This window comes from Aethalodelphis obliquidens, unplaced genomic scaffold, assembly GCF_003676395.1.
Source record: "Aethalodelphis obliquidens isolate GAN/ISIS:26980383/991018 unplaced genomic scaffold, ASM367639v1 scaffold3, whole genome shotgun sequence".
Classification (NCBI taxonomy): Eukaryota; Metazoa; Chordata; class Mammalia; order Artiodactyla; family Delphinidae; genus Aethalodelphis; species Aethalodelphis obliquidens.
The window spans coordinates 82,039,065-82,053,387 of NW_020837947.1; the positions used below are offsets into that span (position 1 = coordinate 82,039,065).

The window sequence follows — 14,323 nt, forward strand, 5'->3', positions numbered from 1 at the left end:
TCCTTCCTCCAGGTGTTGGTTCCTAGGAATTGGCTTTTCTGGATTTTCCTGCCAGCGACATATGAGATTTTTGGTTGCTCTACATCCTCGTGTCTCTTTATAGTCAGGAGCTGCCCCAACCACTTTTTTGGTTTTGCTAGTTCTCGAACTTCCTTAAGTTCAACCGTAGAAGATGTATTCTTGTGTCTGTGCTGCTGTTATTCAGTTTAAGGTCTGAGGTTCATCCTCATCACATGCGTTCATAGTTTATTCTTTCTTATTGCTGTACAGTAGTCATTTGTGTGACTGTACCACTCAGTGTATCCGTTCACCTGTTGGTGGACATTTGGATCGATTCCAGTTTTTGATCACTGTTAGTAATGTTGCTGTCAACTTTCTTGTTGTGAATCAGACCCAATATTGTTTAATTCTCACATATCTTTAGGAGGACTTGCTTGTGTGGCTGACACTTGACCAGTACCTGGCCCTTGGATGTTCCCTAATGTTACTAATTGCTAAATGGTTCTGTACAGCTGAATACGGCATGGAACCACACAGTCCAACTTGTTTAGCTTGTTTGTGTGCATGATTTATGGTGAATACTTGCTTTCCTTCTTGGGGTCTGTATATGGTCATCATAGCTGGTCACTCAGGCAAATGTGCCTATATTCTAAGTCCCCAATAAGAGCCCTGGACTCTGCAACTCAGGCAGGCTTCTCTGGTCAGAAGGACTTTGCATATGTCGCTGCACTTCATTGCTGGGGGAATAGAATTGTTCAGTCATATGGTAGGTATATGTTTAACTTGGTAAGAAACTACTGAACAGTTTTCTACAGTGTTATGCTGTTTTACACTCCCTCTAGCAAAGTAAGGGAATGTCTGTTGTTCTGCATTCTTGGCAACACTTGGTATTGTCAGTTTAATTTTAGCCATCCTAGTGGGTCTGTAGTATCTCATTACAGGTTTAATTTGCATCTTCCTGATGACTAATGTTGATGAGCACCTGTTAAAAGTGCTTATTGGCCATTTTGTATATCTTCTGTGATGAAGTATCTGTCTTTTGTCTACTTTTAAAAGTGGGTTATTTGTATTTTATTTATAGGAGTTAATTTTATACCTTGTTCTGCTAAATGAGTATCATGGTAACTTAGGCATTTACAAGGTCATTGATCACACAAGTTCAGGAGTACCAGGAATGCTTATGAAATAGTCACTAGGCTCTTTGGCTGTGTGAAGGCCTAGGCCACCAAGTAGTAGACACAAAAGATGTACTGAGGCTGAAGCCAAACCTTACTGCATCTGTCAGTTTATCAAAGGTTTTGGCATGTGGTTGTCAGCCCACTATACTCTGTTGTCCTAATTTAGGGTTTTTCCTCTTCTGTACAGATTATTTGATTATTTCAATCATAGTATTGGTACAGTGTTTAGGGTGATTTATAGTACTTTCCCTTTATGTTTAATTTTTGGAAGCTTTTAGAATACTTACTTTGGTTACTTCTTTCAGTACTTGTTTATTTCCACCAGCTCTTAGATTTGTAATAGAAATGTTAATACTGACTACTCTCTGGTTTGTAGTAGAAACACCAATATTCATTACCCTTAAAGATTTTCTGTGATTATTAGTTTTTTATAATATTAAAAGATTGCATAAATTTCACTGAATATCTGTAGTGCCACAATTCAGTATGCTGACAGTCATTTTGTGATTGGTCAGTATAAATTAACTCTGATTTTCCTGTCAGTTATTTAGGGCCCTGTTCTGAGGGTTTTTTCTTAACTGTGTTGCAGCTAGTGGGGGCTGTTTCGTAAGTGGCCTCCAGATAGATGGTGCTAGCAAGTATTTAGATCATGTTTAAAAACAATGTAACTCATACAGTCGTTCCTTCCAAGAGAGTAAGTAATTTGGGGTTTATTATACATTACTAACAAATACTTTTTTTAAAATAAAGGAGTATAATGATTATCATCCTGTGGTTGCTTTATATAATTATGTTGTCACTATTTTCCTTGAACTTATGTATATGCAAATGAATGTAAATACACAGAAGGTTTTAAGGCCAGGTTTCTTAGGTAGGTTTGTTAAGTCTCAAAAAGTTGTTTATGTTGTTTTTATTTTAAATACTGTATCGTTTGCTGTTCAAATTTTAAGTTCTGTATTGAATTAAAAGAAGTATTTTGATTGACTACTGGTTGAAAGTATCTCAAATCTAACGTTATTTTAAAGCAGATAAATAGAAATTCATATTAGTTAACTTTGAATCTGGTTTTACTGTTCTTACTTTTTCTCTATCTTGATTTCTTATAAGATCAGTTTCATAACACTGCATATTTTAAACTTAGATTAGGGAAATTATTTGTGTCAAAAATTTAGCATCAATTATAGTTGTTTCTTTAACTTGAGTGACTGGCAAACGTGTCAGCTGTACTCAGTATTAAGGTGGAAGGAAGACAAAAGTTAAAGTTTATTTAAATGAGATGGTTCACAGAAAGTTCTTAGCACTGGTGAGTACATAGTGAGACCTGAGATGTTAGCTGCCACAATTTATCGGCACAATTACCATCATGATTATTGCTAAAAATTGCCCCATAGTTAACTTGAATTATGATTTGTTATGTTAATAGTGGTGTTGATTTCTTGGAATGGGGGTCAGAAAAGGCTGATTTTGGATATTACATATACATATAGAGTTACGGTTCTAGGGATCAGATGGGGAGTGTGTGTGTGTGTGTGTGTGTGTGTGTGTACATATATGTATGAAACAGTTATTAAGTTCATGTGTTTTATTTTAACTCAGCTTCTTTCTTTCCACAGCCTTATATTCTGTTATATTATTCTGTGTGTTCTTCTGGATCCCTTTTGTCTACTTCTACTATGAAGAAAAGGATGATGATGATACTGGTAAATGCACTGTGAGTAGCTTTAATTTAGAGATCTCAGTTTAGGGGGGAAAGATTATTTCCTTCTTTTTAAGAGAGTGATGTGACTTTGAATTTATTCTAGAGCAGTGTTGTCTAATAGAAATATAATGTAATCCACGTGTGAAATTTTAAATTTTCTGGTAGCCACATGAAAATAAGTAGAAAGAGCAGTTGAAATTATTTCTCATGACACATTGTATTTAATGTACTATGTTGCAAGCATTATTATTGCAAATAGTCAAAAACTTGTTAGTAATGAGACATTACATTTTGTCACACTGTCTTTGAAATTTAGAGTGCATTTGACACTTACAGCACATGCCAGTTCCAGCCAGCCATATTCCAGGCGCTCAGGAACCACATGGGACTTGTGACTGTCGTTTTAGAGCAGTTCTAGAGCAGGGGTCAGCAGGCTTGTTTCTGTAAAAGGTCAGGTTGTAAATATCTTAGGCTTTGTAGGCCGTACAGACTCTATCTCAGCCACTCAGCTCTGTGGTCATAGTGTGAAAGTAGCCAGAGACAGGACTCAGCGAGTGTGATGTGAAGTAGGAGGGGGCTACGTGTGACCCACAGGATGTAGTGTGCTGACCCCAGTTCTAGGGCATAAAGGAGGAACATTTGCAGACTGGTCTTACCAGTCCATGGTAACACCGATACAGGAACCTGATTAGTAGAGCACACGTGCACGCCCAAAACTGCAGATCAAGGTCACTTAAGTCTGGGTAGAAAAATCTTCACTAAAACATTAGCAGATAGAATTCAGGAGCATCTTAAAAGTACATTAATGCAGTATAACTGAGTTGGGCCTATCTCTAGATTGCAGTGGTGGTTTAGAATCGGCACATCTGTTAGTAAATAGTAATTTAATAGGTCCTCGAAGAAATTGTATGTTGAAGCGTATTTGCAAAAATCGAACACTTTATTTCTGATTTCAGGGGAAAAAAGCAGCAGAAAAGGAATAAATTTCTTTTGTCTTTTTATTGAGTTATAGGAGTTTGTTTTATACCTTGTTTTTTTTTTTTGTATTTAAATACACAAATATATTCACTCAAAAGCCAGCATTATGCATAGCCCTGTTTATTAAAACCTTAAAGCATTTGCATTAAGATCATGAGCAAAGTACTTCAACAGTATTTTAAATGATTCCCAGAGTGGTAATCAGTGCAATTTGTTAGAGAAAAAAAATACTATGCTGAAATATTTATAAAGAAAGTCGAATTATTGTTTGCAGATACTATGTAACTCTACATTTGAAATCCCAAGGTATGTAAGGTAAAGTGGCTGGTCACCAGTTTACTGTTGAAAACTGAATGAGATAAATGCTTTCTCTTCTCTTCACTTCTTCTAAAGCACATCTTCCCCATCCCTTTTGGTTGACCCTCCTTACCTTTACTTTAGGTATTTGTGAATAAGAATTCATCATTTAAGCATAAAGTTAATTTCCTTTTTTTTTTTTAATGATACCATCATCCCTCTCGTGACATTTATTTGTTTATTTATTTATTTATTATTTTTTGGCCATGCCTTGTGGCATGTGGGATCTTATATAATAAGTATACATAAGTATATGTTTGTTTTATATATGATATATACATACAAACATATGTAAATTAAATATGTATTGTAATTATTAATTATTACTTAACCCATTTTGGTGAATTGGGGTAGGGGCATTGTGGATTCTGAATGCTCCCTGTTTTGAGAAATATTTTATTAAATATTGTGGTAATTTTACTAAAGTAAATTAATTACTATTAATTCTCCCACTGGAGAGTTAATTATGCTTTAGGTGTTCTGCTTTTCACAAGGTCTAACCATTGAAAAGATTTAAAAAATCTAGTGTAGTTTGATAGATACTTAAGATGTGGTATATACATTGTTTTTCTTTAAATTTTAAGATTTATTTTTCAACAAGGGGAGCTTTACACAGTTGAATATAAATGTGCACAGGATATGAAAGTGCTGTTACACTATAGCCGAGAATATTTTATATTTTAAAAGTCTTACTAAATGGAATATTTTTTCTCCCTTGACATCTAGCAAATTAAAACGGCATTCAAGTATACTTTTGGATTTGCTGTGATTTGTGCACTACTTCTTTTAGTTGGGTAAGTCTTGATTTTTGTTTTCCTGAAAATGGAAATAGCATTATTTTAACAATAATAATAATAATAAGGACTCATTCATAAAAGTCTAGGACAGAAGATTAAGAGAATTTAAAAAAAAAGAACAAACTACCTTTTATATCACCAACAAACAGTAACCATAATTAACCCTTTTTTCTACAGTGTTCTGTCTAGACATTTTTTATGTGCTCAAATATGTGCGGAAAGCCCCTTCTCCCACATAACCTTCCGTGTTGTAATTTTACACAAATGTGATTATGTTTTATGGGATTCTTGGTAATCCACTGGTTGACATCTCTTCAGTATAGTCAGTGTATATCCATCAATGTTGTCTGTATTGCATTTCCTTCTTAGGATACAACAATTTATTTGATCTTCTAGTGATGACTACTTTGATTCTTATGATGTTAGCAGTTTTTCCATTTTTATAAACAACACTTTGATGAAAAATCCTTGTCTGGATATCTTTTCAGATTTGATGCATCAGTCTTTAAATCTTTGAATTAAACTTTGTCAATGAGTTCGTTCTTAATTCTTCTTCCTTAAGTTTTTATAAAGTAATGGCAATAAAATTTTGCATATTTTTTATACACTTAAAGTTTTCTTTTTGGAAAACATTTGTCCCTGTTAATGGAAGACATTTATCTTTGTTAAAATAGATCTTGATAATTTTGTTTTTTATGTTAGGAAATATATGAGGTGCTAATAAGTTTTTTAAAGTTTCTGCTTGTAATTTGGTCTCAGAATTTTCAATAAGTAAAAAAAAATTGTCAAATACAATTTGTGGTGGGAATAAAATTGGTCAGTAACTTTTTGTAGTTCCAGGAGTTCTTAGAATGCACATGTTCTATAGTCAAAGTATATTTTTAGGTTCCTTTCTTGCCTTGATATGTCATGAAAAAGCGTACTTGCTGAAAGGACACATTTTAGTGGTTTTGCTATTTATTTTAGCTCTTAAATATATTTTTTAAAGTCTTTTTTGGCTTTTTAAATTAAGCCAGATATAGTTAGGTGAATTTGCTTTGTCAGTGTTCAGTTCCCTTATCTGTAAATCTAAATAGAGATCAGCAAACTTTTCTTAAAGGGTAGATAGTAAATATTTCAGGTTAGGGGTCCATGTGGCACTGCTCAACTCTCTTCCTGTAGCTCTAATCACAGGCAATACATAAACCAAAGGACGTGACTGAGTGCCAGTAAAACTTTACAAACATGGGTAGTCAATAGTTGGCCAGCTCCTGACTTAGAACATGACTGAGAACCGCCAGTAAAACCACAGATCTTTACAACAGCCAGAATATCTTTCCCAGACAAAAAGGTACCTGAAGTTTCTTCTGAAACTTGTTGGTTCTTTGCATGAAAAATCATCTTCAGTCCTAGAGAGTTTACATTTTGTATGATTTTAATAAGCTTTAACTGATTGTCTACATGATATTTATTTATTTAGAAGCAGTATATTAAAAGTGAAGCAAACAGCTCCTTGCGAATCCACTAATAACGAGAAGTGACGGTTTGACCAGATATTTTGAACAATAAAATACTCACTTATTTTCCAAATACTTACTGTGTCCCAGATACTGTACAAGGCTCTGGGGAAACAGCGATTAATAGAAAAGACAGTTCCTTCTTCTCACGGGCCGTGCGCTCAGTAGGGGTTAGGGGAGCGGACGAAGGAAATAGCCTGTGTTGGGGGCGTGACATTTTCGGGGAAGGCGCTGCTGAGAAGGTGGGGCGAGAAGACGCTTGAAGGAGGTGCAGGAGCCGTGAACACATGTGGAGGAAAGAGCGTTGCAGTCAGAGCAAAAGCAGCTAGAAAGCCCCGAGGCAGGAGAGCGTCTGGCACGTTCGAGACAAAGTGAGGAAAGCAGGGCGGGTGGAGTGGAGGGGCGGAGGCGGGAGTAGCTGAAGGTGCGGGTAGAGGGGCCGGAGCTGCCGAGCTGAGCGGGGCATCAGGGGCCGTTGCCGGGACTCTGGCCTTGATTCTCGAGGAGTGGGAAGCTGTTCTGGGGCTCTGGTCGTGGAGTGACATGATCGACATTTTGCAGAGATCTCCGGGTGGTGTTTTGAGGGTTGACTTTGCGGGGGGTAAGGCAGGAGACATGAGGTCTGCTCAGTAACCCAGGCAAGACAGGATGGCAGCAGCAGTGATTGGATCCTGCCTGTCTTCTGGAGAGAGAACCGCAGGATCTTCTGGTAGGTCAGGTACGGGGCCGGGGTACGAGAGAGAAGGGGATGGAGGATGCACCTGGAGTTAGCCCAGCTGCAGAGACCAGAGGCACTTCTCTCACTTTTGAAACCACCCTCAGCTTTGATAATTCTCTGGAAGGACGCACAGAACTCAGCAAAAGCAGTTATATTCATGGTTACCATCTATTACAGGTAAAGAATACAGACTAAAATCAACCTTTTAAGACATGCATAGGACAGAGTCTGGGAAGATTCCAGATGTGAAGCGTGTGTTGTCCTCGGGACACATTCCCCTTCTGGCTTCCATGTATGACGACGTGCGTGGAGTACAGGTTTCCCCTGCCATCCAAAAGTAGACGGTTCCTTTGAAACCTTTTCTGAGCTGAGAAGGCGTAAAGGGAAGAAGCAATTACCTTAGGACACATCTGGCTCACGGACACACAGATAAATCGGGTAAAGCACAGATGCCCACAGACAAAGGTCAGAGCTGTGGTGGTCGATGCTGAGATGCTGAGTGTGGTCCCCGGGAAGGAGCTTGGCGGGGCCGCGCTCTCTGCTCTGGGCGCACTGCACACCGCGTCTGGAGCAGCTCACTCCAGAACCAGCACTGACGTTGTCTTTGCTTTTGGCCTTTTTCATAAAAGTGACGATCCTTCGGATTTCTTTTGGTTAGTGAAAATAGGTGCTAATGTAGGTCTTTAGTAAAAGTGAAGTGGTATAAAGTGGACTTTCAGAAAGCTGGAGGAATACTTGTATTGACAGCCAGGGAGGCTCACATGAGCCTTGGTGCTTGGCGTTTTTATTGAGACCCTCTCACGCAGGTGTGTCTGATCGCCCGCCTGGTTATATCAGCCCCCACTGATGCCACTGACCCAAAGCCCCACCCTAAACCACAAGTTGGTCTTTCTGGCCACCGCCTAAGGTTGAGTGTGGCCATCCCCTGTCCTAAACACAGACACTCCCATCACGTATGACACGGATGACATCCCAGAATCATGGGCAAAAGTCAGACCTCGTTTTGGGGCAAGGCCGAATTCTTGACTACACAGGAAGGGTGACGTTATCATCACAGGCAGATCTGCAGGAGGAGCCGGTTGGGAGAGGGAACATGAGAAGCTCAGCTTGGTTCGTGGCTGAGTCTTAGGCATGTTCAGGAGGAGATTCGGAGTCAGCCGCCGGGTCAGGCATTAGGAAACTCAAGTTTTAGTCTCTGCTCTTTTCCAGTAGCAACATCCAATGAAGAAAATGAGCTTTGTCCTGTGGCAGTAAGCTAAATGACTGCTGTGCGGTGCTCCCTGTGTCGCCTCCTGCCTTTCTTAGTACTGGGACCCTGTTTTGGTGGAGTTGATGGCGTTGGCTGTCAGGGGTTAACGAGAGCAGGAAGGGCGTCCAAAGCGCTCAGGCAGTGGGAGGCTCCGGTCAGGGGGGAAGGACGTTTCCTCTGTGGTTCTGAGAGGGATAAGAATGGAAAGAGTTCCAGGCAGGTGCAGAGGTTTGGCGGGCAAATGAAGGAGTTCTTCTCTGATCGCCTTTATTTTCTTCTCTGTATTTGAGGTGAAGGCATCTGCCCAGGACACTGACGTAGGGGAGAGTGTGTGGACTCCTCTATTTCACAAGCCAGAAGTTTGCGACTAAAAGACAAGTAGTGTTTGGTTACCGTGTGTGAGTATTTGAATGAGATGCAGTTAGGTTAACTGATTGACTGCATTTCCTGAAACTTTCTTGAAGGTGACACACTTCTAGTTTTTGTTAAGTGATGTATTTTTTTCTGATAAAACAGATAATTTTATGGCAAAAACGTGGTCTAGGTTTAACTAATTCATGCAGCTAACACTTGGAACTCCTGTGGGTTGGGTAGTCTTGGGAATAAGGTTGGAGGGTCGTGATGTTTGTCCTCAAGGTTCACATGGGGAGAGATGCAAATAGATAACGTGAGTTACAATATTTAAGGGCTCTAATAAGAGATAGACGCCAGGTGTTGATGGTGGAGTAGCAGGTTCTGCCTTGCAGAATCAGGTAAGACATAAGAGGAAGTAATCTTGGAATCAAAATTTGATGGAGTGGAAGTTGGTCAGCACACTAGAATAAAGATGAACAGCAGGTGTAATGCATGCTTCACCCCTGAACAACATGGGTTTGAACTGTGCAGGTCCACTTATACGTGGGTGTTTTTCAGCAGTGAACACTACAGTACGGCATGATTGGTGGAGTGTGTGGGTGCTGAGGAACTGTGGACGTGGTGGGACCACGTCTGGGGGGCCGAGTATAAGTCCATGCTCAGAGTTATGACTGCATGGAGGGTTGTTGCCACTAACCCCCGTATTATTCAAGGGAGGGTTGGTGCCACTAACCCCCGTATTGTTCAAGGGTCACCTGTATTAGTCTGCTCACACCGCTGTGAACAGCAGGTGTTTATCTTCTCACAGTTGTAGAGGCTTGAAGTCCTGATTAGGGTGTGGGCAAGTTTGCTTTCTGGTGAGGACTCCCCTCCTGGCTCAGGGACGGTGTCATTCTCACTGTGTCCTCACCTGGTCTTTCCTCTGTGCTTCACGGTGGAGAGAGTATCTCCAGGGTCTCCTCTTCTTCTTGTAGGGTCACCAATCCCGTTGGGCTAGGGTTCCACCGTTATGACCTCATTTAACTTTAATTACCTCCCTGAAGGCCCTGTATCCAAATACCATCCCGTTGGGGGTTCGGGCTTCAGCATTAATTTTGTGAGGGCAAGTTCAGTCTACACTCTGTTCTCTGGCCCCCCAGAATTCATGTTCTTCTCACAGAAAAAATGCATTTACTTCATCCCAACAAGCCCCCAAAGTCTTAACCCAGCATCCAGTCGGAGTCCTAAGTCTCATCTAAACATCATCTAGATCAGGTATGGGTGAGACTGATTCCTCCTGAGTCAGAATTCTTCCCCAGCAGTGAACCTGTGCAACTGGACAAGTTATGTGCTTCCAAGATACAAGGTGGGACAGGCATAGGATAGGCATTTCCATTCTAAAAGGGAGAAATCGGAAAGAAAATGTGATGGGAGCCAAGCAGGTTCAAAACCTAGCAAGGCAGATTCCCTCAGACCCTAAGGCTCAAGACTAAGCATCTTGGATGGATGCTCTGCCCTGCAGGCCCCTGAGGGGCAGGTCACTGCCATGGCCCTAGGCAGCGGCCCCGCCTGCCCCCTTGATTCTGGGTGTGGGTCCTGCCCTCTTGACTCTGCAGCAGCTCCCTGGCAGCTAAAGCTGAGTGGAGGGCGGGGGGTACCCTGTCCTCTGAAGTTGAGGAGGAAACAGCCTTGCCCCCTTGGGGCAGTAGAAGTGGCAGCCCTGGTGATAACTGAATTGCCTTTGGGGTCATTCTTGGGTTTTCTTGAAGGATAAAGCATGTTCTTAGCTAAATAACTATCACCCTGTCCTGTAGAATCCCCAGAGTCTCATAGCCTTCCTTTATTTTGTCTCATCTCTGTTCCCTTAGTTTAAGTTGGCCAGGTCTCTGCTAGTGTCACCCTGTCTCTCTTCCTGTCTTCTGCTGAGATAGCTGATTAAATCCGTGGTTTCCACCTGTACTAATCTCCTTGTCAAATGGTTGTTCAGCCGCACTCTTAGAACATCCTTTCTCATTTTTTGCAATATGGATAGGCTGCTTCCTTTTTGCTTAACCTACCTCTGTGCTCTCTCTCTTCACTATAAATGGTAAGGAGAAACCAATCAGCTTCTTCCAGCACTTTGCTTAGAATTCTCCTCAGCTAAATATCCCATTTTATCTCTTACAGGTTCTGCCTTCCACAAAACACTACAAAACGATTCAACCAAGCTCTCAGTCGCTTTCTAATACGGATCTCCTTTGTTTCAGTTTCCATGAACATGTTCCTCATTTCCAGCTGAGAGCTCCCCAGAATGACCTTTAGTGTCCATATTTCTACCAGCATTGCATTCGTGGTGATGTATGTCTTCTCCAAGATGCTAGACGTGTTCTCTGTAGCACTCCTCTTTTCCTTCTGAGTCCTCAGCAGAATTGCCTTTAACATTCACCTTTTTATCAATAGCCCTTTCAAGGCAGCTTAGGCTTTTTCTGGCACGCAACCTCAGCACTCTTTAGGCCTCTCCCTGTCACTGAGTACCTTTAAAGTCACATGCACATTTTTTAGGTATTTGTTACAAAGTAGCAACCCGCTTCATGGTACCAAAATCGGTATTAGTCTACTTGTGCTACCTTAACAAAATACCACAGGCTGGCTAGCTTAAACAGTGGACCCTGGTTTTCTTAGAGTTCTGGAGGCTAGAAGTCTACAATCAAGGTGTCAGTGAGTTTGGTTTCTGGTGGGAGCTCTCTCCTTGGCTTGTGGATGGCCACCTTCTCACCATGTCCTCACACGGCCTTTCCTCTCTGCTGGCAGCAGGGAGAGAGAGCCCTGATGTCTCTTCCTCTTTTTACAAGGACACCAATCCTGTCGGATCAGAGCCTCACCCTTAGGGCCTTATTTAACCTTAATTACCTTACGAAAGGCCCTGTATCCAAGTACCGTTCCCATTGGGGGTTAGCGCTTCAACATAGCAGTTTTGGGGGAAGGGGACACAGTTGAGTCTGTAACATATGGTAACTGAGAGACTGAAGTTAGCATGGAATAAAGAATGATATGAAAAGTACAATGTAAATTTAAATCCTCCCTCCCTCAGTACAAAAAAAAAATGTAAGATGTGACATTTCAGGTGTTTTCGGTGGCAAGTGACAGACTGTGACCTTAGCCACATAGGTGGACTCTGGGTCTTACTTACAGTGTTTAAGACGTTGCGTTTTATCCTGCTGAGCAACTGAAAGGCAGGGCAGATGCGTATGTGTTGGTGTGTGAACGCGGGAGAGCAAATACGTGTGAATTGGTTCTAACACTGAAGGATGTGTCAAAAGGGGCATTTGGGAGTTGGTCAGGGAGTGAAATATAAATGGTAGCTGGGAAGGCCACTAAGTGACCACTGTCATAGTTCAGGTGAGAGGTGAGGGCCTGAACCAGAGTAGTCACGGAGAGCAGAGGGGAAGAAACAGGCTATTTGGAAGATAAATAGGACTTGGCGTTTGAGTGTAGGAGGTGAAAATCTTATTTTCAGTTCTGCTGAATTCATCATTTCAGTTCCGTATCCACTGAAATTCATTAGCCTTTCCTTTGTCTCTTCCTGAAGAGATAATCTGTATTAAGCTAATTCACTCAGTCAGATGGGATGTAAAATATTTTTTCTAAGCAGTTTTACTATTGTTAAAAGCCTAAGGGAAATTTATAATCTCACGAGATTCTGGTTCTTATCTTGGTCTAGCATTGTGTGTCTTTGAAAGCTGAGGTTCTCTGTATCCAGTTTTTTGAGAGGGACTGAGATGAAGAAAGTATCTGTACCTTTCTACCACACAAATCGCATTACACTCTCGGTTACTTGAGGACCGTCACCATTTGGTAAAGGCCTGAGAATCTTAGAACTGCTGCCTCCCCTTCAAAATGACTCTGGCTGTGGTCCGTCTGGCTGAAGCGGCCTCTGCATCTGTTAGGAGGTGCTCCCGGCAGGTCTTTGTCTGCGGGGCTGGTATTTGGCCGTGAACACTGCTTGGGCCCTTCTGGTTGTTAAAAGGTTGAAATGCTCCACCTTCCTGAGTCTCTTACCTCACCCTCAGCCCAGTCAAAGGGTAAAGCCCGGTTTAGCAGGGTCTTCAGGACCAAGGCCAGTGTTGGTTGATTGGTTAGTGCCTTTGCCATATTGGTTGTTAAATGTTTTGAGTATTATTGCCCACGACATACAGACATGTTTAGTTGTGACTCATTTGAATTCTGCTGCTGGATGTTACTCTTAGCTTATGAGAAAGTACTTTATGTCTGCTTCTTGGATACACAGCACTGGTGGCCAGGTGGCTGAGGAGCCTGCTCTGGGTTTGTGCTTTTGCTCCTCCCTCTAGTTGTACCTAAAATAGTAGTGCTGAGATGTTAGTGCTCTGCTGGATTGCTTCAGAATAAGTATTTTCCTGAAGTCGTTCTGACCATCGTTTGGGCCATTTAACATTTTATTATTATTATTCTTATTTTTAATTTTTTGGTCATGTCAAGTTTCCTCTGGTGTTATTCTTCATTAAATATTTGAACTGCTCAGGAGCCCTGCTCAGCCACTAGAACATGGAAGTGTCAAGACGGAGAGAGCTAATTGCTTTTCTTCTACCACTGGACAGAACGTGTGATTACCTAAAACTGACATAGATACTGAATGTTCTAAGTAGGAATGCTATTTTTAGGTATTTGTGACATGTATTTCTATTTCAATAGACTTTAGGTGATATTTTATACAACATAGAAGTTTTTCCCCATATTCACAGAAGTGGTTATTCCAACTAACAAGTTCAAAATATACTTTTCAAAAAAACAAAAAAATATATATATATATGTCTCTGGAAAAAACTGTTCAAATAAAATAGAGGGATATTACATAGGTAGTTTTTTCTTGCTTGATTTATATTTTTGTTTAAATGCTGATATGTAAGTTAATATCATTGTAGAAGTATAATATGCAAGAGTTTGTTTTTTGATTCCTCCCTCTGCTTTTGTTTAATTGTTTTTGATTTTGTAACCAGGGCGGCAAATAATGAGCCCTTTACATTTGTCGCTCTATCCCTGTGAGTAATCACTTTTCTTTCTAAAAGTAGTGAGGAGTAAATCTCCAAGATTGGGAAGAGTGTAGTAAACTGATGTCAGTGCAGCTAGTTAGAAATTTAAATAACCTCATGACGTGTCTGCTGATCCATCTTTTTATAAGAACAAAAAGTATCGGTAGTACCAAGGAGTAAAGGTTTTTGAAATTTTTAAAAATTAGAATACTTTGTTTTACTTGCTTACATTATCAGGGCAGGTACTTAAATATATTGGTGAACTCATGCAGTATTTCTTCATCACAAAAAAGGATAGATGTTACTGCTTTGCTTACAATTAAAATTAGGTTGGAAAGGAGGTCGTATTAGAGTTCCTTCTTACATTCCTGTTTGATTCTCCATATACACAATCTAAGGGATACTGAGCCCTCTACTTTAGTCTCTTGTCTTCTTGCTTCTGAGCTAGATAATAAAGCACCTGTCTGTCTCTTTCTCTCAGCTGTCGATTG

The 14,323-nt window shown here is 40.6% G+C and overlaps 1 protein-coding gene across 4 annotated transcripts in view; it reads left to right on the top strand.

Annotated features, from left to right (window-relative positions):
- LMBRD1 (LMBR1 domain containing 1) overlaps window positions 1-14,323 on the top strand; it is a 116,963-nt gene that overhangs the window by 36,303 nt on the left and 66,337 nt on the right. For all 4 annotated transcript variants that reach the window (XR_003430032.1, XM_027093260.1, XM_027093269.1 and 1 more), the window contains exons 4-5: window positions 2,792-2,889; window positions 4,939-5,006. Coding sequence is in view for 3 of the 4 variants with exons in the window: in XM_027093260.1 (XP_026949061.1) it covers window positions 2,792-2,889; window positions 4,939-5,006 (166 nt within the window). In the remaining variant the exon portion in view is untranslated. The remainder of the gene's footprint in view (window positions 1-2,791; window positions 2,890-4,938; window positions 5,007-14,323) is intronic.